Raw genomic sequence first — 26,484 nt, forward strand, 5'->3', positions numbered from 1 at the left:
GCCTGGCGCCGTAATTAATCATTTATGGTTTACCTTAACTGAGAGCTCTGTGCTCAGAATGCAGCAGATTTAATTCCAGCTTGGCTGTAAACAGAGCTCTTCCATTTTGTTTCGCACAAGTTGTACTATAGACATTATGAGAAGAAAAAACAACTTTAATGGAAATTTTGGAGGGAACTTCATATAAACATTTCTATCGAGTGGGATTGAAATTAGTGTCTCCGGGCTGTTAGAAATCATTTGGAAACCTTTAGCTCCGACTCCAGTCCCTTGTCTCGCGTAGACTTATCAACAGCGTCTGGAATATCAAGCTCCGGACTTTTCTTTAAGCGCTTGGTGCTCCGTGTGTCCGTGGTTAGAGGTTTTGCTTGGCTACGGCTAGGTGTATATATTTTAGTAGGATTGGGACTAGGACCTAAGAGCATGGCCAATCGCTCCAGCCAGCGGGACCGAGAGTTCAATCGTGATAATACTTACAATAACAATCGCGACAATCGAGACCATAATCGGGACAATCGCGATAATCGGGAGAATCGCAGTAATTTCCAAAACTATCGCAATCGTGACAGGGATCGCGATAGGCAGCGTCAGGTGCCCACGGAACCTCCGTTCATCGCTTATGTGGGCAACCTTCCCAAGGGTCTCGTCCAGGGCGATGTGATGAAGATATTTTCGGACTTCGAGGTGAAGAATGTGCGCCTGATCAAGGACCGTGAGACGGATGAATTCAAAGGCTATGGCTACGTAGAGTTCGAGACTCTGGCACAACTGAAGAGTGCTCTCAACTGCAACGGACGCATCAAGCTAGACAACTTTTCGGCCCCCCTGCGTATCGATATAGCCGACCATCGCCGGCAGAACCCGGGTGCTCCCAGCGGTGTTGGCGGAGCTCCTCCAGCCGGAGTGGGCCACGAAAGAGGTGGTGGCGTCGGAAGAGGAGGCAGCACGGGTGCAGCAAACGGTAACAATCCCTACTACCAGAGGCGCAACTATCGGCGGGACGACAGTGTGGGATCCCATCAGTTTAGAAGGAGGGAACCGCGCAGCAACAGCAGCAACCACCAAATGTCCAATAGCAGCCCCACACAAAGCACCACGTCCATTAATTACAACCGCACCACTCGAGGTGGTTTCAATAGCCGTGTTGCTGTAGGTGGAAATGGCAATCGTTACCAAGGAGGAGCTCCACGTAACTTCAATGACCGCGAGGATCAGCAATCGACCGGCAGCGGAGGATTCCAACGCAATCGCACCTACAACTTTAACCGGTAAGAAGTGAATTGCCAATGCAGCACTCAAATGGCCTTGAGTACACATTCATTTTCCAGATCCATGAACAACAGCGTCGGCGGAGGAGGTGCTGGAGTAGGTAGGGGCGGGCATCCGCAGCGGAACTTCAATGGAAATGGAGGCGGCGGTGGATTCGGGGTCGTAAATGGAGGCGGCAACTATACCAATTTTGTGCAGAATCGCAATCGCGATCGCCGTGGACACTACAATCCAAATCACTCTGGAAGTTCTGGCGGCTACAATAACAATGGGAACAACACCTTTGGCGGGGAGAACAATCATCCTGTGCACGGAGCATCCGAGTCGGCATCATCTGGAACAGGTCCTAGTTCGAGCAATCAATTCGCCGTACGCGACGATGATGATCGGCCCAAGCTAGTGCTCAAGCCCAGGACTGTGACTGCACCCATCAACTCTCTGGCTGAAACCAAACAGGCTGCTCTCATCTTCGGAAAGGCCAAGCCCCGTGATGATAGCTCCACGCCCGTCTCCTCGCCACGCCAGGATTTGGACGCAGGATCGTCAGGTGCTCCAAGTGATCATGATCATGATCCAGGCTTGGGCGACAACTAGATCGGATCATACGATGTTGATGGCAGTCTAGACCGGTGGGGTTCAGCATGGCGAGATCTTTCAATAAACTTTTCATAGGCCTCTTATATTATTATTAGATTTGTATCCACTGATGTTCGTGCACTTCGTCCTCGAAATCAAGACTGCAATCTCTTTACTATTTAAACGTATTCAAAATTCACATTGTGCAATCCATTGGCTTGTTTTTTCGCTTGTGTTAAATTCAGTGATAAGGCAAGGAAATAAATAAATAAATCATTGACCTTGGATACAAAATCCATGTTCATGAAGGGAATCACGAATAATACTTTTAAATATTTTCAGATCTTATTCACGAGCCAGCAACCAGGAAAGGTTATTTCTCTAATTAGGGCCTGATCAGCCCCGGATAACCATAAACATCAGGACGCCAGCCATTCCGCTGGGAGTAGCCATAAATCGCCAAAGTTAATGCTCGGTGACAAAGTCGGGGCAGGAAGATAACTCACCTCCGGCGGACAAAAAGGACATTCGCGGACACTTGGAGCGGCATTAACTAGTCAACTTGAACTAATTGAATTGAACAAGATTAAAGAATTTTACGCCGGAATAAAGACGTTTGGGAAGTGAGGCGAAAAGGAGCAGAAGGCCCTGGTATTTATGGGCCAAGATTTACGAGCCACAACAAGTCGCGGCCACTTTTGGCCACGGCTCCTGAAATTGAGCCGCACATCCTGGCTTGTACAGGCAAATTGGCTTAATTTCTTTTTAATTTGCTGCCGGTTTTCCCGGCTTTTCCTTGCTTTCCACTTTCACTTTCCGCTTGGCCTTCTCAGGAGCTCTCGAAACGAAATTCAATTTGAAAAAGTGGCAGGCACAACGGATGCGAGGTGACCTGGCCACGCCTGTTTCCATTTAAATTTCTGGCCGATATGGAGAACATCCCCGACCCAGAAGCCAATTTACGCACGAACATTTTTTCAATTTGCGCGGCAGAAACCACAGTGACCCCCCCCCCCCCCCATCTAATTTCCCCATCTCACACCCCGCTGCACTTTATAGAAATCCCGCGGAAAATTCACGGCATTAAAGGACTTTTCTTTTATTTGCTCCTCTCCTTTATTTCTTTTGAAGTTCGCCCACTGGCCGCGAGTTTTATTTGCCTTTTTTCCCTGTCTGCCAAGACTTTCCCGGTTTTCGCGCCGGACTTTTCCCGTTAATGTGTCACACGCACTTTATAAGCGATTGTTGTTGCCGGAGCTGAAGGGGGAGGAAATGGGGGCGGTGTTGGCGTCTGGAAAAGTTGACGACGCCGTCGACGCCCATGGCGCAATTATTATGATTATTAGGTACAGCTGCACTTGCCCAGCGGCTGCCACATATAAACAAAAATTGTAATTTACCTCAGCGCTGAAGCACACTCAGAGAAAATATTTCTAAATCACTTTTTGAACAACAGTCCGGTGTAATCGAGTGTGTCCAGTCGAAATGTAATTAAACAATTTAATGTTGTTAACTACATTCTTCTAGTCCCCGTTCCGACTTTACATCAATAGAAACATTTTCTTTCCGTGCACTGAAAACTGCTCCCAAGCTTGGCTGCTGTTGTCCATTAGGGTGGACCTGAACTTTTGTCCGCTTTTGACCGTTCGTTCTGGATGCTGTGCATCGCCTTGGGGGTCACGCGTTAATAATCGCGCTGAATGACTTCATAATGAAAATATTAAAGGTGTTTGTTGCCATTCTTGTTGTTGCTGCTAGCCGCCGGCCAGGATCAGGATAAGTATATACATATACATACAAGGAGCACCCGCAGGACTCGCTCTCACACAAAAGGCGCAAAGTTTATGTTTATGTCATGCTCTCGAATGCCAACGAAGGGGTGAGAGAAGGGACTTTTTCTTGGGTATAATTTAATAATAATGCTCCTTTTTTCATTAAATGTAAGTGCACCATGGGCAGAAGCTGCCTCAAGTGGCAGGTTGAAATGAGCCAAGGGGGAGGTGGGATAATGTTGAACTCAGTGCTGGGCATTCAAGAAGACCCATTCAGAAGGTGTAATATATCAAATGCTTGATTAATCGGCATTGGTGGTATGAATCAGAAATATTCAGAAACACATTTATTGATAAGGTGAGTTCACAACTACCTTTCCTTATTAAAATCTATTTATGCTTGTGTATGGAGAGAGCATAAACTTAAGGTCGTATATTCTGCGTGATCCACGTTTCGTAAGAAAGAACATTTGTGTAGACAGCTGGCCAGAATCGTGAGCCGCAGTTCAGGCCAAAGGACACAATGCCCCCAAGGACCCAAACGCCCTCGTGGAATGCCATCAGTGGTCCGCCGGAGTCCCCATCGCAGCTATCACCCCGACTTCTACCTTCGGCGCACAAGTGGGAGTCACCCAGGACCACTATGCTAGCATACTTGCGACGACACAGGCCAGGCTCCACGTACGTTACCCTCAATTTCATCTTGACGGGACTGCTTTCGCTGGTAAGGGTTCTACCCCATCCTGCCACGGTAAACGCCTGGCCGGATTGCCAGTTTTGCAGACCCACAGTCGAGGGCAAGCAAACAGGTCGAATGCTGGGCGAATAGGCAACCTCTCTCGCCAAACGGATCAGAGCAATGTCGTTCCAAAACAATCGGGTACCGAAGCTTTCATGTATGCGGATCTCCTCGACCGCGATTTGCACAGGTTCCGGTAGGCACCTTCCATTGAGGCAATCCACCACGGCACTGGTGTTATGCTCGCCCAATCTCACAGAGACTCTGAAAGAGCTAAGTGTTAATAATAAAAAAAAAACCATAGCAACAAGTATAAGGCCGTTTACACATCTCCTTTGCGGGCCCTAGTAGCAGCCGACACGCAGTGAGCCGCTGTTACAACATATCGATTATTGATCAGTGATCCCGCGCAGTATGTTCTCAATTGTTGTCCATCATGAGGACGGTACTCTAACAGCACCATCCAGGCGAATTCAGTGAGAACGGTTTCGTTGCCTTTCGTGATCTGGTTGTACGCTATATCGCCCCCACAGATGGACCGATCGGGAAGCAAAGTGGAATGTATCACTTCGTCGTTAGGTCTAGCACGCGTCGTGTTGTAGTCCGTATCCGGAGTGCAGCAGACGAATGGCAGATCGCTCTGGTCAGATACGAGGCAACGGGATTCTCGGATGAACCGCATCTCGGAGTCTGTAGGATTACTCTTCGCCAGCACGGAATTCAGTGGCACACACAAGGGGATGTTCACGCAATATCCAGTCCGCTGGTTGGGATTCCGGCAACTCACGTCTGTAAGTGATCTGGTTTCCTATTTGGGTACTAATTTCCGCTTTGTGCACTTACACTGTCCATGGGCCGTGCGGATAATCAATAAGCACAGCAAAACGGCTGCGATCACCTTCATTGCGCTTGCGACTGAATTCCGTAAGCCTCGACTACGATCTGTTTAATGATCACAATTTGGCAGTCTTTCTTAATTTTAAATAGAATTGATTTTAGCTTCAGTGCGATTATTTCTCTTATCTTGTCAGCAAGTCAAAGATTAGAGATTAAGCGAGGGAAAAAACATAGATTTGTCCGTTGGAAACCATTATAATAAATGGCTCGAATGAATAAAAAAGCTATACAAGATAACATTGCACATTGGCAATTAAAAATTGCTTGAATATAGCTCTGAAATCAATATGTATACATATGTCCCGAAATAAACCACTTGCCATTCTCGACGAATAGTCAATAGTCGGGATATCAGCAATCCGATTGTGTTTGCACTTTCGACAGCCGATCCCAAGAAACAATTAATGCCGGCAAAGGACGAGGGTAAAGGATACAGGACCACAGACTCGGTGGACCACAAGTAATATTTTAAATGTAGTTTCGGGCTAATTGTCATGCCATCGACGGCGTCTTATCGGACGGTAGCAAAACAATTTGGACAAATTTATGCAACACAAACGGACTGAGAGCCCCTTTGGGGCAAAGGGGCACGAAGGACACACAGGACATGCAGGATGCCCAGATGGACAGATAAGTCAAAAATGCTGCCATTAAAATGCTGGCATTTGCAAGTCTATCTGGTATCGACAGGGTCTCGCAAAAGTTACGAAAGGAGGTGAGCGGAAATCTAGCCGTGTTGGTCATTAATGAACATGGGCCAGTGTCCCCGTACAGTGGAGTCCATTAAAAAGGACTAAATGGCAATTAAGCACTGGAGTCAAACGGCAGAATCGGAGTCGCAATCAGAGGCTGAGGCAATTAAGCCTCCCCTTTCGCTGCAAGGACACTGGGCAATTAAGCCGGACCAAAGTTGGCCAATCCCTTGGAGTCGACCTTATCCTTTTCACCTATCTCTCTGGCCGAGGAAAACTTAAATGAGTTTTCCGAGAGCAGAGAGAGAGACAGTGTGTCCCGCTGCGAGCATTCAAGTGGCTGCAACTTTGATTGGCTGGCCGCTTGAGTGGGCAGCAGATTTATCTCCTATTTCCGAGCCCCCCGATTGCACATAAATCCCTATGACGATACCTACTGCCCGGCCAGGGATCTAGCCATAAAAATATTTCGAATACCCAACGGCACATGTGTGAGTTGAATTTTAGAGGGCGACACATCTTCGATATGCTCGTTTAAAATAATTTATTGCACTGGTTCTGACACCCATTGAACGTCTGCCACCGGTTCCTAAGTAAAGTGTCCCACCAAAACGAACTCACAAGATAAATTGCGCAAATAGAAAAATGTTCTATTTAAAATTATGCACAAATATTTTGGATTTCTTCTCGCTGTCCTCCATCGATGGGGTGCCAATTAAAATTGATTGGAAATTCCGGGACGGCATTCCTGGCATTTCTACGGCACGTGGGCGTTCCACAGCGCCAAGTAGCAGCTGCCCGAATCCTGTAACGTATCCTTTCGCTCGGGATTTGCATGCAGAGCCTTGCTTTTGAACTCGGATATGGGAAATATCTGTGTGTCCTGACCATTCCGCATGAGTACCCACTCCGGAACGCCAATAAAAAGAAGTCTCAATTAACACTCTTGTACTCTTGTACGAAATGCAGCCAGATGGCTAAATGCATGCATTTAAGTCGCCACCCCGACCTCCGCTAATGTAGCAAATAAAACGGTCACCTTAATGGATTTCTGTTACGCGGTCTAACTTCGATTTGGACAGAAGGTGGCGAGGCACGGGAACAGGACTCCCAGGACTCTCGTGCTGTTCCATTGATTGTCCTTGAATTGCCGTCGTTCGCCACTTAATCCAATCGCGCACATGTTGAGTCCTAACAATGAACTCCTGCCTCGTCCTCGTCTCCGTCCATCACCCCATCGACTCATCCACCTTAAGCGGCTTTCACCTTGACGTTGGTGGTGGCACCAACAAGGGCAACAAGGAAAGCAAAATAACACCACCAGGATCTGCCGACTTGATTTTCGCACTAGCCTACACTCAGCGCTTTTTAAATTTTATAATTATAAATCTAAATTTGTTGTTTAAATACTTCAGCTAAGAGATACACACATATTCTTGATTTAAATTTGCTTCATAGAACCTTAACTTTACCAGATGATAAGAAACCATTCAATACATGTGAGAAGAATATTGATGCATACTTTTAGAATGTGCTAAATATCGTAGAAATTTTTCCCAGTGTAGGTATAGTTATGGGATGTGAGGAAATCAAGGCGAAAATAGGGGCTGTCCTGAGGGTTGTGTGCATTACCAACTGTTGTGAAAATTAGAACGTGTAGTCCAGCGCTTTCCAGGACTTATCACACACACGCACGACCGCACCACTGTGCCACTGAATCACTCAACCGCTGCACACAAACACACACTGCACCACCTTTGCATTGACTTGCGATGATGTATTAGCAGTGGAATTAAAATTAAAAAGCCCGATCAGGTTGCCCCTTTTGATGAGGTCTTTGTTGCGAGTGTACATGTCGGCGAAGAGCCCGACCGTTCCTAATTAATCCCACAGAGAATGCAGAAAGCAAACCGAACTTAAGCAACATCTGGGCTCTCTGACTGACATTAACTAAAGACCGACGCCACTTGAGGCACAAATTCGGACGAATTTCAACATTTCAGAATCTCAAATTGGGGCTGACAGGCGCGAACGGAGAATACGAAAACCACATTTGGGCACCCCGAATGAAAGATCATTCAGCTGTCAGAATCATTAAGAAATGTGAAATCGTTTAAATGTGCTCTGCACAAGGTTCCATCATTTTTCTTTCCTAAACCAAGCTTTTTTTTTTTTGAGGGGGGAGCTGATTGGATGCGGAATGGGGGTTTGGCGCCCAGTGGAACAAACACACATGGTGATTGGACTTCAAAAGTTAGCTTGAACATATCTCTAGTACTTACTAATTGATGTATTGTATTATGCAAAAACTAATGAAGCTGCCCTGCTGATAAAACAGCAGTGCATTACTCATCCATGGCGAAATTCGTATTTATTTTTTGTAAACACTTGTGAAATGAGTTCAACTTGTTTCCCCCAAATCGACGGCACTTCCTTCCCCGCTCCACCCGCTTCATTTCGGGAGGTAAATAAAAATGTTCAAAAATTAATGCCTGTCTCTCATTTGCGAGGCCTTTTTGCGCCTTCCGCTCGGAACCATTCCGTTTTCAATTTCGCTCCCCAAAATCCTCACTTCTGGCCACACGTTTGCCAGTGCGAAACATTTTTATTACGAATTCGTGAGTTTCGCTGCAAATAGCAGCTCGCCACAGGCGAATATATAGCCGCTCGGGAGATATATGTCTAGTTTTACACTATTATGCACGGAATCGCGAGCGCGGGGAACGGGCAATAAAAATACCCGAGCATATCAGGCACCAACTGAAGGATGGGGGGCACTAGGATGGTCCGCGCCATGCAGCTGCCTCGACTTCGTGTGCCATTCGACACGCCCACAACATTCGATTGTCTTAGGATCGCGCAGATACACATACATATCTTTCAGTGCACCTGAAGAAAATCTAGAAGTAGTAAGCAAAAAGAACACGGTATTGCTTGAAAAATCTACACATTCACTAGCCTTATTTATTTAATATAGTTATACGATTAATTAATTAGAATTTAATATAATTAATAATGCACGTCTTTTTTCCAAGTGTAAGGAATCATTTAAATTTCGGCGCGTTCATTGAAATTTGAACGATGAGCTAGCTGACGATAAAAGTGGACGCCACGGGCGGGGTCGGAAATTTTCATATAAAGTACCTTTTGTTGGCATTTTAATGGCGCGCTTTATGGAAGGATTAAGCACATAAACTTGTCAATAACTCGAGTGCCGCAGACTCATATACTCAAATACGCATATACTACTCATTCATATATACCCAAATTGCCAGCGACTCGGCGACTCTCTTTCCAATAATAATGTCACCGCACTTCGACTAAGAAACCCTGAAAATGGAGTCAAGTCGCCGAGGGGACAGCGATTTTATTTATGACCTCAACGTTAAATTGTTGCCGCATATGTCGAGCGGTCCTGGGTAAAACGGGGGAAGACTCGGTGGCGGGGTACAGAGGGCAGCGACTTATTAAAAACAATCATGAGCCAAACACCAGAAACTCTGAGCACATTATTATAAACACACAAGTCTGAGGCAGGAGAAAACACATCGGATAATGGATTGATGGGGTGAAGGAGAAATTCTCATAACATAAAGTGGAGCCGATAACGAGGACTCTTACGTTTATGGGTATTCGTTGTGGATATGATATGGGGGAATTAGAGGGATTACGCCAGGAGCTAGCTCATAGCTGAATGAAAGTCAAGTAAATGGTATTTATTTAAGAATTCATCTACTGCCCCAAAGTAACTTTAGTCTTTATTTTTAGTCTTGCAAAATGTTTAAAGCAAGCTCACCTTTCCGCGATAAGCAATCGATGAAAATCCCCTAATGAAGTTGTTCAAATCGCTGGCTTCAGGACTTGCCAAGTATGCCAAACATCCATAAATATGTCCCTCGTGTAAGCCGGCGTTTGCGAAACCTTTTAGCTGCTCCAAAAATGAAATCACGAAAAATGGTAAGCCAAATTTGGCCGAAATGAAAATTGCAAGCCACCCAAACCCAGAAGATTACAAACCCCTGAGGCAATTATTTTACGATGCACAAAGGTATTGTTAAATCGCAGGAAGGAAGGAAGGAAAGCGAGGAGCAAACACGCCGGCAGCCAAAGTAAAGCCAAATATGTTGAAATGCGGCCAGCACGGAGCACAGGACGAAAATGCGAGATCCAGGACAGCGGGGGGAAAGTCCTGGATGCGAACGACGCCGCAGTTCAATATGCAGCGGCAGGCAATATTAAAATATCTTAAGGATATTATGTTATTACGCACACATTACACAGCAGACTGCGGGCAGGATATCGGAATGGATGGATGGATGGGTGGATGGATGGAAGGCAGGGCGCGGGGCAAACTCCACTCAAATGAGATAATTCCCTGTAAAATAATAATAAAATAAGCAACCTTCAGACAATGTTCAACCCAACGCTCCGCTCCGACCCGCCCCTCGCGAAGGTTTTTATGATTTTCATATTTTCGCAACCCCCGCCGTTTAAGTGCTTTTCAATATGAGTAAAATGCATTAAGGTATATCTCTCGGATTTTCCCTTCTGGCCGCCGGCTAGGCAATCTGAATACTGGGCGGGGGCGTGGCAGATTGGCCAGGGCACTCTCACAGTTAAAACAAAACACACCAAGCCACAATCAGGCTTCGGGGTAAACGACAGGACCAACCCAACCAAACGGCGATCCGCCGAGTCAGCAAAAAAGGACGAAGCCCGTACAAATGAGCCACATCGCAGTGGAAACAAGGCAAATGGGAGACAATTTTTAGTTTTGATCTAAATGCGTCAATAAATTTTAACACTTTCAGTCGCTCGGGCGACAGAAACAAAAGTCGTTTCGAGGCTTACAATAAAAAAGGAGCAGGCAAACGAGCGGTTTAGAATATCCTAGAAAAAGTCAGGGCTACGAGCTTACTACTTTTCTTAAGAGATAAAAATTACGATATTCCCCTCCTAAAAACAAATCAAATGTGAAACGAGATTTCATAGATAAAATATATAAACTATCTTAAGACTTATAAGAGAATATGCATACGGTCAATACGTTTCATGTGCTGAGTATCGGTTAGTCGAACCCGTGACTCTCGCACACACGCTCCACTTGCTTTTTGGCCACCTCAGCACTTTCTTTTACTTCTGTGCCAGCTTGGTCTTATCAATGGGCTCATTTTAAAATCAACGCCTAGTCCTGCGAATCCTGCGAGTCCTGCGACTCCCGCTTATTTACGAGAGATGTCAATGACTGGGTTTTCCCAAGTTTTTCATTCCATTTATGGCTGCAAATCTGGGCCGGGCTAACTTATCGCTCCATGTGCATCTTCAGTGCCACTTTCAAAGGGCTTTCTTCGGGGAGGTGGGCGGTCAGTGATACCCTCAGTCAGTCAGTTTGTCAGCTAAGGACTGTTGTCCTGTGGCCCAGAAGTAGAAGCATCCGCAAAGAGTTCGCAGTGAGTTTTAGCCCTAATCCAGCAGAGGGACGGTCATCGTGGCACATGGGCAAACACTGCTGCCATGGCAAATTTATCGCCGCTGATAAGCGTTAATAAATTAATTAGAATTATTGAAATGCGTGGTCTGTCGAGGTCCTGCCACCGCATATCCTTCCGCTCCTGTTCCTGCAGCCGAGTGCAAACACAGCCATGGCCATGGGCATGAATACGGCAGTGGATCGGGCATCGTGGTCCATGGCCATGGAAGTGGACATGGATGGCTGGATGGCAGCCATTATGCGCTGATTTGTGTTGCATACTTTTGCGGCACAGGCGGAAACAGGACGAAACAGTGCCACATCCGGAATCGCACAGGACACGCACTTTTGAATTAGTTTGTTTGAACTCCCGGGCCTTATCTCAAGTTGTAGATTTTCAACATTTTGTAGTCATTTCCGGCCGCACACTCTGCATTTGCATTTCGTGCTGCCCGCTTTTATCAATTCAATTTACGCACTTGCATAAAGAGGCTCTTGCAAAAATGTTACAAACATTTTATGGCAACAAGAAGATCAACGTTGTTTATGGTCGCTGTCTAAATTGGGCTTGTATTTTTTGAAATTACCATTCAAAAACTATCATAGAATTAGGTATAAAACTTCAATTTACTTTGAAAGCTAGTTGGTAGATTACGTTATGTTTACGATTTAAAAAAATTTTTGATTTTTTTTTACGTTTTTATTTTGATTTGACAGTATAATAATGAATTTTTTCCGTGCAGTCTGGCTGGCTATTTCCTTCTTCCTTCTTACCTTTTAGGCGGTGGCAAAGTTTTCACGTCTTGTAGCGCCGTTTTTTCGTCCTTTAATGGCATTAAAAACTTTGTCCGCCGCTGGCCAAAGTTCTCAGCACTAAGGTGCCTTTTTTTTATTGGCGCCAGGACGTGTTTGCCCCGCAGGAATTCACCTCCCGTTCTCCACTCCCAAGTCCTTGAGCTCAAGGTGCAGGCAAGGAATAAAAAAAAAAAGGGCGGAGGAGAAAAAATTAAATAAAACTTTTTTAGCTCACAAATGTTTTGCTGCTAATTGAAAATATCTGTTGGGTTCAGTTCAATTAGACGATGCTGCACCGTGCGGCGGATTAAGCGACTGACTGGCCACGCCCACACGCCTCCGCCCCCCGTGAGATAAGCCGTAGAAAGAAAAAAAAACACGCTGATTTAAGCAATTTTTTGTGCAACTTTTCGCTTGTGTGGCGAGACTTTTCAGCTTTTCACAGAACAACTTGCAGCTGATGGATCGAATTTCTGGCCGAAGAGGGGGAATTTGATTTCACACAATTCTTAATACCCGGCGAAAGTTTCTCCACACAGTTTAGTGGCATACAAATGAGGCGGACAAGCTTCACCTGCAGCTGAAGTACGCTTCTTCTTCGATGGAAACTAATGCGAAGAATTGAAAAAGTTCTGGCCAAAGGTTAATTGGATAGAGTGGCGGAAGTTTGAGTGCCGAAGTTTAATCAAAGGGGTCTTCCGAGCTTAAACTTATAAAATATATACTATATATGTAATGAAGAGCACGTTAATTATGTATGTTGTACCCAGAAGATTAATTGGGGTTTCTCTTCACCGTTTCGGCTTAAATACATTTAATGAGCCAGCCCACACACACAATAAATAAACAAAATCAGCCATCAAATGGCCAAACACAAATTGTCAATTAAAAGGTATTTAAGCTTAATACCCAGGTCACACACTCACGTCGAGCGCTTAATCAACGTAAATTAGTGCAAAAATCAAGTGGATACCTTGATACCTCGCTGGAACACACACCCCCCCCTCCTCCTCCCACACACATTAGCCCCCAAATTTCCAGGAGCAGTTGGATACGCAAGGAGGGGGGGGGGGAGAGTGAGGATGCGGCGGCCAGAGAGCAGGGCAACCGACACCAATAAAGCCAACAAAGCGTTTTTAGGGTTAAGTCCATGTCAAAGTGTCAGTTTAGTATCGGTATCATGTCATGTTGTCTGTTCGTTCATGGTGGGGATGTTGCTGTTGTTGTGGCTGATATTTCGGTGGCAAAAGGGGAGTAGGTGGGTGGGGGGGTGGTATGGTCATGGGTGGTGGGGTAGGTTTTAATTTCGTGTGTACTGTGTGGCAACATCAGGCCAAACAGACGTGTGCTCCGGACCTTCTATCTCTGCCTGGAAATTGCGCTGAAGGTGCAACGTTTTACTAATGAATTTAACAAGGATGCTGGCTCGCAAAAAGTGGGTGTGAAAAATGGGGTGGTGCACTGAGAGAAACGAGTTGATATACCCCCTACCAAGATGGTACTTCACTTACGAGCACAGACTTTCATTCATATAACATACTTTTAAGAAGTATTAAGTAATACTTTGCTACAAAACGCACTCGATTTTGTTTTCTGTGTGCGAAAGGGGCACGTTGCAGCGTTGCATGCTCATTAAAACGTCAGGGCGGCAGAAAGCAGTCTGGAGAGGCCAGTTCGTCGGGGGGCATCAGCTGCACTTTGTGGCCCTGCTGTTTATCCTGCCAACATATTTTTCAAATGTTCCGTTTGCATAAGTGAAAAGGCCAAAAAAGGAAGATAACACAAACATGGGCGGGGCGAGGTGAAGCAAAAGGTGGTAAGGGAGGGGGGGGCGGGGGAGAGCAGGCCAACATTGGCGTCAACACAACAGAAGCATCCCGGGGTTAAGGTATTAGGGAGTTGGGCCAAATCTGCCAACAATGGCGCGTAAATTTACGACTCACCTACGCGACTAGACGGCTTTTGACCACGCCAACAGCTCCAATTGGGGTGGACCAAAAAACAAGGAATGGGCGTGGCTGGGGTTGGGGTGGCGGCTGAGACTGAGGCACATGTGTGCGGCATATTTAAATTTGTTTTTATCCGCATTTCAGGTTGTGCCTGTTAATCCAATAAAATTGCGTAATTAAATTTGCGCTTCATTTGGCGTTTGTCATGTTTGTCGTTGCGGTGACAAATTTAAAACCTGTTGTCTGCCGCCCTAAAACCCAACCCTTTACCCCACCCAATTCGAGGTGCGAAAAAATGAACTGAAACCGAAATTGTTGTACACGTAGTAATTTTTCAATTGCTGCATAATTGAAGGCAAACCAGCGGAGTAATTCGCACCGCACGAGAAAAAAAAACAAAAAAAAAAAAACTGGCAAAATATTGGCAGCAAATTGTCGGCATGACAAAGTGGTACAGGACCAAAAACCCCCGGCTCCCACATTTCGGCCTGTTGATGTGTGGCTTTGTTTGCCACTTTTTTTTTTCTTTGCCATTGATTCGTGTCCTCTGGGGAAAATGGAAAGTTGACTAGCAATTGTGTGAACGGCAGATGAAAAATGATTTTTAATTGCTGGCCGTTGAGTGCTGAGGGTTTTGTGGTTGGAGAAAAAAGGGTAAAAATCAATGGAACGCCCTCTCATTTAGCGGGCTTTTTTATGCTGGCTGCAGATAAAGCCCTATGCAATTGTGAAATTGATAAGCCCAAGTCGCCGACGACAACACACGGCACTCATTACTTCCGGCCTTTGGGAGCAGGGCCTCGAAGGAAGTCGATAAGGTCCGTAGTCCGACGGACGCGATAAGACCACTGCACCAATCGCCTCGGCGATGCAACGAAACTACGATTAACTCAAACGCTCCTCAGATGGCGGCGGCAAACTTCAAAAGGCGCTGACAATCTTTAGCTAGAAAGCATCACACTTGAAGAACGATTTGCAGCTGTGAAATGTACTAAAGCAAGTTATTTAAATCCACAAGCATGGATATTACTAGTGGAAACATCAATGACTTATTTCTGTATTGCTCACTAATAAAACCATCATATCTTATTTTTTGCTTACCAAAAATGTGTTGAAATCACATTTTAATTCCGTTAGGTTAATTTTCTGAGTGCCTGATGCCACGGGATTTGGGTTTCTCCTATTCGACAGCCGTGCCAAGCACGGAAAGTCACTTTTCTTATCACTTCGAACTGCGACTCGGTTTTTAACGGTTGGCAATGGGATAATGAGGTTGATCGGGCCTGCCACAGAATTTCTTCTAAGATGCCCGGTCACCCTGGTCTTTGATTTCGCGTGTGCCACATTACTCAGTATCTGCATTTTATTCTTGCATTCATGCGTAGTTGTTACAAAACAACGAGTTAAAAATTAAACATAAAATACCCTTTCATATATTGATCTTTTACATTAAATTAAAGCGATCTGCATATGGCACTAAATATTGCTTACATAAAACAAGAATAATAAGTACATATTTTCCAATACTTCCAAACAAACTGTGAGGGCATTTTGCGAATCGGATATGCATTTTGTAGCGTTTCTAGGGCGCCATCTTGTCTCGGAGTAGCGCGAATTCTTCACTGATATCTGCGAAATGCGTCAAACGTCGGCGACGGCGGCTTGTGCCACAAATTCGGCGATTAAAACCGAGTGAAGAGTCGCCCGGATCGGGGGCATTATGCATATACTGCATATAATATGAGTGATGTGAGTGTGTGGACGCTGGCCATAATGACGAAATGTAATTTGGAGCAGAGGGATGGGAATGGGAGGGCTGTCGCGCTGTTATCGCTGTCGCTTTTGCTTTGAGTTTAATTAAAAAGTTTCACTCTTTGTGGCAGAGCAACAGCCGAAAGCAGTGCACATTCAAATTCATACTTTGATTATGCGTTTCGTTTTTTTTTATATAATTAAAATCCTCTCCCGAATGCACTTTGCGGGCGTGGCTCTGGCCTGCTTTTCTCCTGTCCATCTGGTGGAGATGGCCCAAGATAAACCGCAGAGCAAAGGATGCGATATTAGTGTGTGCAAGATATTAACAGCATATTTGACATAACAATATGGTGAGTGTTCTGCGAAGGCAGCAGCATCGCCAACAGGAAGCAATTTCTCATCGTTTACTAGTTTTTATTAGCCCACTCAGACCACACGCATTCACATCCGCCCACCAAGAAGCATTCATGGCATCCTTATAAGGATTCTTGGCTTCGGCCAGGACATGCCGGGCAGCTCATAAGACAACATAAAGTATGACAGACATTTTGGCAACACTTTGCAGACCGTTAGCAGCCCCGGCTTTTTAAATTGTTAATGCGGCTACTTGGGGGTGTGGCGTCCTATTTCCCCGGAAAGACAAAGGAGCTGTCATAATTCGCTGCAAAATATTGTCACCCAACCAGATGCACTCTCATATGGGGCCAATTTGCCTTGGCCTGGCACTTCTTGGCTTCGTTTTCTGGCAAGGCATTAGTTGGCCATTATACGGGCTCATTCGGTCCCCAAATTCTCTTCACTTGCCCGGAAGTACGCGCCATTCTCCAATATTGCAACGGAAGCAATTAATATGATCGTAACAATGCGAGAAATCCCAGCAACAGCCGTCTTAATGGTAATGCTCTTCATCAAGCTCTCGTTATGAGTTGGAAGTGCAAGAGAATTGTGGAGTCAGGATGTTTATCCTTTGAAGAGTACAAATACAAGGGTTACAACAAAGTTACTATCATAAGAAAAATAAAATATTTCCAAAACGAAGTAAGCTCACTCACACATATTGTGTTTATTTTTGAATTACCCCACGTCAAGTTGCGAAATTTTTTAAATATAACTCATAGTCAGTCCCAAAGCCAAGTTAGCGAGATGTCCTCGCCCACAGATTTCGACCGTTCCATGCTGGTGGAGTACAGTGCCGCATTTATGTACTACATTGAGAAGCACAAGCTGATGGAGGTGATGAGTCGTCTCCTGGCCGAGATTTCCGTGGCGGATGGAGTGACAGATGTGCGAAGATGGATGGGCGAGAACATAACCAGGATCGGCGTAGAGATATACACCAAATCGATGGACGCCTTTCATCGGGGAGTAAGGGGTGATTTCTACCAGCTGCCCAGGAGCTTCTACCACCGAATAGTGCTGCACGGCAAGCCAGGATCTGGGCGAAGGTCCTTGGCATATGTGCTAGCCCAGCGCTGGAATCTGCTAATATTGGATGCCGATGTGCTGGCCTATCATAGCATCAACAAACAGGACCAGGATGAGCCGTCCAGATTGCTGCAGGAAGCCATTGAAAAGGATTGTGTCTACAAACGTTCGCAGGCAGTGGGCAATCTCATCGAGAACAGACTCCTCCAGGAGGACGCCCTTCACAGGGGTTGGATTCTGATCAATTACCCGAACAATAAGTGCGAGGCTGAGGAACTCTTCGAGGGCTTCACTGTGCCACCGAATCGATTCGTATTCCTACAAATCGACGAGCGTCTGGCTCGCATGAGAATCCTGCTCAATAGCTACTCGCCAGGACCTCAAGCTCACGTCAGTTTTGTGGACCGCCAGATGGCCCAGTTCCGGAAAAGTGAACCTGCTCTAAGCTCCTACCTCAGCCAGCGGAGAGAAGTGGTCTATGTGGATGCGTCACCTTGTTTCGAGCAGGTCAAGTGCGGGATCATCTCGGAGCTCACCAAAACTCCCTATGTGCTGGGTAAAAAATACGGCGAGGCAAATGCCAAAATCTGAATTTGATTCCAGCCACTCTGCATCCAAATTGAGTAACAATGTGTTCTTGGAGTCCTTTCTGTGATTACTCTCGTTATTATTATTATTTGCTCAAGTGTCTGTCGTTGTTTGTGTTATTATTGCCTTGCTTTTTTGGGGTCAGGCCTATCAGACTTCTGACCGAAACCCCCATTCCCATCCAACGAAAAAATATTGCGACGTTTTCGTTTAGGTAAACAGTAGAAGCAAAAGAGAAACGTGTGGCTAGATATGCCGACTATAGGATACCCATCAAGAACATTTTCCAGCGAATACGGTATAACTAGTTCCGCTTAATATTTCTTTTTCAACCAAAAACTGGTAAACAAATCCCCACCAAGCAAATCACCATCCACGCCTTGAAAACGCTGAGTAGCAAAAAGTGATTTTCTATTTGAATTTCCACCACTGAAAAATGTGAACAGAAAAACAATAAAACGCAGGAAAAAATGAGAGGAGAATAAGAGAAAAAACAAATGATTTTATGACCACAACTTAAGTGCTCAATTTTTAATTGTTTGACGATGCTGATAAGACCCGTGGAGGAAAGCTGCCGAGGGCGGGGAGACTTTTTAATGGCACCCAAAAGTTCAATCAAAGTTTTATACATTTTCATTCTGCCCGAGGCATCCGGGGGTTCAAATTAGTCGCCAGCAGGTTGATGATTATTGGAGTAAATATCTTTATTCCTTGAGGTTTTCCCCAGTGGGCCGTAAGCCGGCTCACTTATAATTAAAAAAAACGCACCAAATCGTTAACAGAAAATAAATGCATTCGCCACAATCAGGGGAGCAGCCAATATAGCTCCTTGTATTTTAAGAAACTTGCACATCATTTAAACATCACGGTAATTTATTTTATTTGGGAAAAAAGGTATATTTCACTATTTAATTTAGTGCTCATGCAGCGTGGGCACAAATCAGCGCACCACCTTAATGTCGATGGTGAAGCAGCAGCGCTTCTGGGAGACGGGATCCTTCAGAGCCCAACGGATGGTGTACGGACTCAGGGGAAACTTGGCCTCGATGGGCACCAGGGTGGTGTAGGTCTGTTTCACTCCGGATCTCACGGGGCAGGGTGTGTACTTGCAGGCGGCGCTGTCCAAGGTGAGCAGGGGCAGCTCCACATTCTCGCTCTTGGCCCAGCCCAAGCTGGCTACCAGGGTGTCGGCATCGAAGTTCGGCGTGAAGTCGAAGCTCATCTCACTGTTGTGCTTCCGGCGGATATTGCAAGCCGCATTGTTGAGGGCCTCCGGACATGGCGAGACTCTCACCTGCTGGATCGTACAGGTGTCTACGCTATCCGGACATGGTTCGAAGTTGACCACCTCGGCGGAAGCGGATGACGAGATCAGGACGATGGCGATGGCGACAGCCTGCAGCGAGCTAGGACGCAACATGATGGATCGAAAGCCAGACACGGAATGCAGGCACTTCTACTTCGGACTCGGACTCAAAGCCGGGCTTATCTACGTACCCGTTTGACCCGTGAACTGGGTCACATCTGTGGCTCCAGGCGTGCTGATTAGATTCGAGCTCCTTATCGCAATGTACTTAGAATTGTAAGGGTGTCGCAGACGGCACTTTACGTTTTTGTAAAATTCTGATCAAATATTAAAAAAGTTATGGCTGTTCCCACATTTTTAGTAGAGTATTTATATTTTCAACTAGAAGAAATTAGGTAACCCCGCATATTTTATTGGCATACTCTACCTAATTAGTCATTTCAAAGTGTTAATTGGCACTCATATCAGCAGCATTCCTTGTTCTGCTGACATATTCAAGGTGAAATGAGTCCAATTACTGGGTATACAGATTATAAACAGGTGCCGCTAATTACACCAAACCAAACTATCGTATCGACCCACTTGTAAATCACTTTAATTTCGAAGATATTTAAGATATATATTAATCCAAATATTAAGTGGAGCATCCATTACGGAGTGCACCTTGCTAGCGCACCACCTTGATGTCGATGGTGAAGCAGCAACGTTTCTGGGAAACCGGATCCTTCAGGGCCCAACGGATGGTGTATGGACTCAGCGGGAACCTGGCGTCGGCGGGCATGTTGTTGGTGTAGGTCTGGGTGACTCCGGATCTCACGGGGCAGGTGGTGTACTTGCAGGCCTCCTGGTCCATGGTAAGCAGGGGCAGCTCCACGTTCTCGCTCTTGGCCCAGCCCAAGCTGGCCACCAGGGTGTCCGCATCGAAGTGGGGCGTAAAGTCGAAGCTCATCGTGAAGCGGTGCCTCCGGCGAATGTGGCATGCGGCATTGGCATTGGCTTCCGGACAGGGCGTCACCCGCACCTGACTAATCGAGCAGGAGTCCACACTATCTTCGCAAGTCTGAAAGTTGACTATCTCAGCGGAGACGGATGACAACACCAGAGCAAAGGCGACAGGCAGGAGCGAACTCAGACGCAACATGATGGATCGAAAGTCGGACGCGGAATGCACGTAGTGGCTAAAGTCTATTGGATTGTGGCGATAGAATGCTATACTCTAGAGAATGGAGCATGCCAATGTTTCTTACGTAATTCAAATTATTCAAAATAGTTTCTAACACCGGATGACGTTCGTATTAAAACGTCACAAAATTGAAGCAAACAAAAATTGTAATATACCCAAATTCCCAAAGTTTATTAAAGGCGGATGGATTAAACCCAATAGTTAGAGTAGAAAAGCAAAATTTTCAAAAATTTCGAGTTCTTAAATAGCTCTTATCAACAGCCGGGAACTAAGTGTTATCACCAGGCAGCGAATGTCGGAAAATATAGAGTATAATTAATTGTTTTATAATGGAATTCCACTTAGTACCGCCGACAAGCACTAGTCAGCCTGGAATCTGAGCCCAACGGAAGAGTTGAATATAAAGCAAATGACAGTCGCATCCAGGACAAATGAAGTCCAGTTGAGGTTGTCAATGCCCGTGTCGCAGATCTAAGGCATCTGCCGGGCACAAAACCAATTGATTTCGGCACCCCGCGCCATATGACAAATAAATCGTCACACTTTTCAGTGTCAGCACCCCGAGATGGAAACCGACAGTTGTCAGTCAGGGAAGCCCCGAGATGTGAAAATGCAGGAGTGCTCCACGCTGCGACTCTGAAACTCGAGACGAATCCCGCGGGTCCAAGGATGAGGTCCCGTCGCGAGATGTACATATGCATCGAACTATTTGACTATCGAACTGGGAGCTGTCAATAGGAGGCAGCACGACAATTGCACGGCTCATTTGCGGGAATGCATGTCAACAATCAGGGGCAACAAACAACAGGCGAGGCGATTGACAACCTGACACCCCAAGGCAGTCCAACCCCAAGGTACACTGCGCGAAATTACCAGGGCTAACTGAGGTACAATGATCCAATTAAAAAGCAATTGCAAACCAATTAGATGTGGGATGTGGAATCAGACCTTGAGCTTCACTTATCATATATTCCGACAAATCAATAGTGATTTTTTCGAGTGTTCGCCGGCAATTGCAATTTGATGCGCGCGATTTTTCAACTCTTATACGGGAATCCCCAGGAGTATGCAATTAGCCGCCGAGGAAAACGACTGGCAAAGCGCAACATTTTCCCTGTTTTCCCCCAATTTTCATATCTCTGTTTTCATATGCAAAACATGTTTTTGCGCTCTCAAATTTGTATTCTCAAAAATTGATAGGAAAGTTTTGCAGCCAGAGCATAATTAACACTCGACAAACGCGTTCCTCCGTTTTCCCTAATGTTTTTCGCATAAATTATACGAAATATTCGAGCCCCTTTCCCCTGGCGAATGTGCCTCAGTTTTATTTCCGCGGCGACTTTGTGCCTTTTTTTTTATCAAAGTCCAGTGAACGGTGAATCAACAGAACCGAAACCCAAAGCGAAACCAAAACAGAATTAATTCATTAAAGAAATATGCAAAGCATTAACAAAAAAAAAAAAAAAAAAACAACCAAAACAGCAGCGAAAAAATGGGAAAAGTATCAAGAACTTGATGACGACGGGGTGTTGAGAACACAAAACTGAAATTTATGTTTTATTACTTAATGAACTTACCGCAAATTAAGCCAAGGGTGGACGAGGTTACTGGCCGGGGGTGGGGAAAGGGAAAAGGGCGATGGGAGACGAGGCCTTGTCTTCAATTAATATGCAAAAAATGTCAACATGGACTGCTGCTCATCAAAGTGGCAGCAGGAAAAGTGGGAAAGTCCAGTGCCGAACACTTGAGACGGCAGCAAGGAAATGACCGGACTGCAAATTGGTAAGCAATTAATGGTGACCATTTTTTAATTGAACACACGAATGAGACAAAAAAAAAGGGGTGACTCTCTCGAAGTTAAAATTAAAGGTTTAATATAAATTGCTTGGTATAGTTAAATAAATGCAAATATTCGGGTAACCGATTCACTAAGCCCTCGCCTAATTCGATTTCATTAAGTAGATTTAGAAAAACTCTTTCATGAATTGCAGCTGATGCCAAAGCTGGCCATCATTTGCTGGTTAAATGTAGCTTGTGATTTGGCCAGATTTCAGTTCCACTAATGTGAAGCCCCCCTCCCTTTTCCATCAAGTAATCCCCTATACCCCTGAGATTTTCCTCGAAACGACGCCGGCGAACTTGAGCAAATCACCTCAAGGGGCCATAAAAAGCGAGCGAATGGAAAATACAAATAAAAACAAGCGCCGAGCAAAAGCCGCTACCAAAACGAAAAAATAATGAACGCCGGCTATACTACGAGTATACGAGTATCTCTGGGTATACTCTTATATATGTATCTGTTGGATTTTTATTTCTTGGAATAAGCTGGCGAGCACACGACTAATCTTCGTTTAATTTCATTTGCGCCAAGCAAACCGAAATTGAAATAGTCCACGGGGTAGTGGCGGGTGGAAATACCTCCGTTTGCTCGGCAAGGACAATGTAAGGACATTTCGTGGAGCAGTGCAACATTTCATTGGCTGACGGGGGAGATCAAAAGTATGCGACACCGTGGCTTAATTCGATTTTAACAATTGCAGCCAGCCAATGGCAAATGCCAAAGGACTCGAGGTCCTGCCATTCCGCTCCCACTGCCATCTAATTGAAGCGAGCGCGAAGATGTCCTGGAGACGCTTCTCCTTGGGGCACATAAAATTAATCCGACGTGTGGCGCCGCTTCTTTGTCAGCGTCCTCAGCGATTTGAATTTAAATGTGGCTCTTCTTTTTCCACTCGCCTGTTTATTTCCCCTAAGCCAGGCGAAAGAAATACAAATAAAAAGAAGTCGAGTCAAGGAACCTTCGCGAATTGAATTAAACGTGTCCTTCGCCTCGCGACGCTCAATTTTCCCTTCTAGGTGTGGACAAAGGGAGCCTCACAATCATCATCATCAGCATCTGTGTGTATTGAAAATTTTATTGCCTGGAATAATTAGACGAATTAAGCACACAAATTAATTGCCACTCGCAGCATATGTGAGAGAAAAATACAAGAACGCAGCGAGTTCAAACTGATTTACTTTTATAGGCACAAAGCCCTGGCTCTGAAAATTACGAGTGCCTCGTTCTTTCGAGCTGATAAAAGTGAACTAATCACACTCGGAGACAATTGCACACAGAGGAAATGAGCCGAGTGAGCTCGCTATCTACAGATGTCTAATTGATCTCACTCGTGGTGAACTTGGGGTCATGTTCTTCTACTGCTGACTAACCGTCTTCCTTTCGCAGAAATTCACTCACTGATACTATGATTCAGATCTAGAAGATAAGGCTCAGCCGTTGTGGTTTAAGACCAAAATGAAACAGCAGGCTGAGCTTCTGCGATCGCAAAGTAACAAGGATAAATTCACAGACCCATTGATCCTAGAACAAGCATTCACTGTTATCACAATCTGAAGTCCTTTAATTAATATCCGACACTACTACCCTGCAATAGTTTGTCACTTGGACAGCAAGGTCCAACTTTGCACAAGTCTTGTGCTTACAATGTAATACTTTTAAACCAATCCCCGCTCATCCGTTTCCAAACGAAACCCCTGAATTAGTGGAAACATATGCATCATGCTCGCAGGCAAACAAAAACATTTCATGCAAAAAAGGTTTTTAATTTAAATTTCTTGACTTGACGTGTGGCATGTGCCGTCGCTGTCGTCTTTGTCCCCCGATGTCTGAGTCTGAGTCGAGTCTCATTCTCAGTTGCCGTCTGAGTTCTGGAGTCTGCACAAATGTGGGCAAGAGGCCAAAGTCTCGGGGGGGGGGGGGGCGAGGGGGCAGGGCCAAAGAAACTACCCACATACTCCGGCATACATTGGCCATGCACAATTGACGCTTACATTGTTCTCAAGAATTATTATGTGGTTCCCAGCATGTGTGCTCCTGGTTTTTAGTTCCTGTTTCCCCAGCTCCTGCGGCAACCTTATCACTTTACCTACAGGCGGCAACAGCAGCCGAAATTGGTTACAATCTCACTCAAAAGAATGGCCATTTTATCTGGGCCATCAAGTTCAACACACATGTGGCAGGCCCTCAGACTCAAATTGAATCCCTTGGCGAGCTGAGGCGGAGGTGAGAGTGCTCCTTAACCCACTCAGCCACTTACTTCATCCCTTGCTTAGCAGGGAACGCCTTGCGCACTGGGAAAAATGAGGTTCATCTCTTGGAGAAGCATGTTCAGCCCGCTTATATATGGACCCCAATCAAAGTGTTAGTTCTCTGCATTTCTTTCAAAGTTCTATAGTATTTACCTATTTTCTCTCAGTGCAGACGCCTTGGCTTGCGGTCTTCACAAGGCAAGACAAATTTGCCCTAAGCCTTTAAGAGGCGACCACTGCCGTGGCTTTTGGAAACTGGATAAGCCAGGGCCAATTAATAAGGCTAGAAAACGGAGGCACACATTTTCCTCGGGCCGCCGCTCATGTGTGACCCATAAATTTTCATTTTATTGGCCAAGGTGCGCCCGTTTTCCGGCCAACAGGCCCCAAACTTTTAATTGTAATTAATTTCGAAACATTTCTCGACGGCCGCGCGGGTGGTCCGTACTTTTGGGATTCGCCCGCCGACTTATATGCTGATTCGGTTTTGGATTTTTGTTTTCAAGTGCTGCCAAAGTAAACACCGTCGGACACGGCGCACTATTTTTGCCCAGCATTGAGACGCTTCGGAAGCAGATAATCATTGTATATACACAGGGAAAAATTGCTTCAAATTATGCAATTTATTCAAGATTTCTTCAGGGTATTTTCCATACAGATACCATGAATAAGCCGAAAATGCTGGAGTAATATCATAATATCACGATCGTAAAACGACTAAATATTTCTCGGCGTGCAGTGAAATGTAAAATGCAAGGCAGCAGTTCGCGGTTTTGCCCCAGTCTTTCGTCTGACTGACGTTTTGTTTGCGTTGCAAAAAGCCAAACTCCGTGGGTGGCCACTGAAATGCAGAGAAAGAGATATTTTTCTAGGGGGAAACGGTGTCCCCAACGAATTTTCAAATGGTTTGGATCCTTACCAGGTGATGCTGGCACTTGAACTTGGCGCGGAACGAGGAATGTGGCCACCAGAGATGACAAGGACACACATTCAGTTGACAGGCAGCCGAGGTGAATGACAGCTGGGTGAGCAAATAGAAACGGACAAAGTTGTACGATATACCTCTGCATTTTTTCTGCACATACCATTTACCATTTTACCATATGAAATTGGGTATCATATGGTATCTGCATTACTTCTCGAAGCAACAAAACTTGCCACAAACTTTCGACCCTCGTATGCAAATGTCTTGCTTCTTTATCAGGCCACAAAGTTTCTCATATCCCGCAGGACATACAGGACGTACAACATTCACATAGCAGGATTATAAACTAAGAGCTCGAGAAACGGACAACGGACAGAAAAGGCGACAAGTGCGTGCCGTGTGTTAGAGCACTGTAAAAAATCAGGAATGTTAATATATTTAAATCTAGATTTGAATTTGTACATGAATTCCATAGTTAGTGTGGCTTGATTACAAAGAAGAATGCTTAGACACATTATTTTAAACATGTTTTTTCGCTCAGTGCATCAAAAGATGTCCATTCCAGATGGGACTGTGCTGAGACAAAGGTGTTGCACACACTCTCAACCACCCGAGAAGCTACAACATTTGGAGACCCTTTGCCAATTTATAAAATTTAACATTCAAGCTCATTAAGGAATGAACCATAGTTAGTCGTTAAACTATTAAGACTAATGAGGGTTGCCTTCCACTCCATGTGCACAGAACTTGCCCCCCAAAAAGCCGAACCCTGTCATTTATAGAAACGCAAATTTATCAGCCGCATGATTTCATTGCCGTCCATTGCTAAACGCTGCGCAGCTGAGGCCCTGAACCTGAATATCTGGATCTGAAACAGAAGCTGAATCTGAATCCGAATGTGAATCTCATCTGGCCGAGTCACGTAAGAAATGTCGCATGTGGGCGGTTCGTCATCGTTGCCCCGCTCATTTCGAGCTGTCGAATATGTATCTGAGTGTGAATGTGAATCAGAGACCGATTCCTCGCCACCATCTCGGTATCGTCATCACAAGGT

General features: G+C 45.3%; 5 protein-coding genes and 1 long non-coding RNA gene across 12 annotated transcripts; 2 read left to right on the forward strand and 4 right to left on the reverse strand.

Annotated features, from left to right (window-relative positions):
- The first annotated feature begins 200 nt into the window (after positions 1-200).
- On the forward strand, positions 201-2,166 carry eIF4H2 (eukaryotic translation initiation factor 4H2). 2 transcript variants are annotated; one of them, NM_001276193.1, is made up of 3 exons: positions 201-1,268; positions 1,329-1,898; positions 1,962-2,166. In NM_001276193.1, the coding sequence occupies exons 1-2, from the start codon at positions 424-426 to the stop codon at positions 1,861-1,863; spliced, it is 1,380 nt and encodes a 459-aa protein (NP_001263122.1). In that variant the 5' UTR covers positions 201-423; the 3' UTR covers positions 1,864-1,898; positions 1,962-2,166. The 2 variants fall into 2 exon arrangements, with proteins under 2 accessions (NP_001263122.1, NP_651820.1); NM_143563.3 differs by having other exon boundaries at positions 1,329-2,111.
- Positions 2,167-3,950: 1,784 nt separating this feature from the next.
- On the reverse strand, positions 3,951-5,279 carry CG11313 (uncharacterized protein). 2 transcript variants are annotated; one of them, NM_001276194.1, is made up of 3 exons: positions 5,200-5,279; positions 4,683-5,145; positions 3,951-4,620 (listed from the first exon to the last, which is right to left on the reverse strand). In NM_001276194.1, exons 1-3 carry the CDS (start codon positions 5,258-5,260, stop codon positions 4,041-4,043), a joined length of 1,104 nt encoding a protein of 367 aa, NP_001263123.1. In that variant the 5' UTR covers positions 5,261-5,279; the 3' UTR covers positions 3,951-4,040. The 2 variants fall into 2 exon arrangements, with proteins under 2 accessions (NP_001263123.1, NP_651821.3); NM_143564.3 differs by having other exon boundaries at positions 3,951-4,629.
- Positions 5,280-16,993: 11,714 nt separating this feature from the next.
- Positions 16,994-18,588, forward strand: CG15543 (uncharacterized protein). 2 transcript variants are annotated; one of them, NM_001300688.1, is made up of 1 exon: positions 16,994-18,588. In NM_001300688.1, exon 1 carries the CDS (start codon positions 17,058-17,060, stop codon positions 17,928-17,930), a length of 873 nt encoding a protein of 290 aa, NP_001287617.1. In that variant the 5' UTR covers positions 16,994-17,057; the 3' UTR covers positions 17,931-18,588. The 2 variants fall into 2 exon arrangements, with proteins under 2 accessions (NP_001287617.1, NP_651822.1); NM_143565.3 differs by having other exon boundaries at positions 16,994-18,029.
- Positions 18,589-18,718: 130 nt separating this feature from the next.
- On the reverse strand, positions 18,719-19,377 carry Npc2g (Niemann-Pick type C-2g). Of its 2 annotated transcripts, none has more exons than NM_143566.2 (1): positions 18,719-19,377. In NM_143566.2, the coding sequence occupies exon 1, from the start codon at positions 19,345-19,347 to the stop codon at positions 18,868-18,870; it is 480 nt and encodes a 159-aa protein (NP_651823.1). In that variant the 5' UTR covers positions 19,348-19,377; the 3' UTR covers positions 18,719-18,867. The 2 variants fall into 2 exon arrangements, with proteins under 2 accessions (NP_651823.1, NP_001247375.1); NM_001260446.2 differs by having other exon boundaries at positions 18,786-19,377.
- A 215-nt stretch (positions 19,378-19,592) lies between these two features.
- Npc2h (Niemann-Pick type C-2h) lies at positions 19,593-20,404 on the reverse strand. 3 transcript variants are annotated; one of them, NM_170521.3, is made up of 2 exons: positions 20,067-20,404; positions 19,593-19,985 (listed from the first exon to the last, which is right to left on the reverse strand). In NM_170521.3, the coding sequence occupies exons 1-2, from the start codon at positions 20,372-20,374 to the stop codon at positions 19,901-19,903; spliced, it is 393 nt and encodes a 130-aa protein (NP_733400.1). In that variant the 5' UTR covers positions 20,375-20,404; the 3' UTR covers positions 19,593-19,900. The 3 variants fall into 3 exon arrangements, with proteins under 3 accessions (NP_733400.1, NP_651824.1, NP_001247376.1); NM_143567.4 differs by having other exon boundaries at positions 19,593-20,404; NM_001260447.2 differs by having other exon boundaries at positions 19,808-20,404.
- Positions 20,405-20,798: 394 nt separating this feature from the next.
- Positions 20,799-21,286, reverse strand: lncRNA:CR43238 (long non-coding RNA:CR43238). Its single transcript, NR_048515.1, has one exon. It is a non-coding gene; the product is annotated as a long non-coding RNA:CR43238 (long non-coding RNA).
- Positions 21,287-26,484: the final 5,198 nt, after the last annotated feature.

Source organism: Drosophila melanogaster, chromosome 3R (assembly GCF_000001215.4).
Source record: "Drosophila melanogaster chromosome 3R".
NCBI lineage: Eukaryota > Metazoa > Arthropoda > Insecta > Diptera > Drosophilidae > Drosophila > Drosophila melanogaster.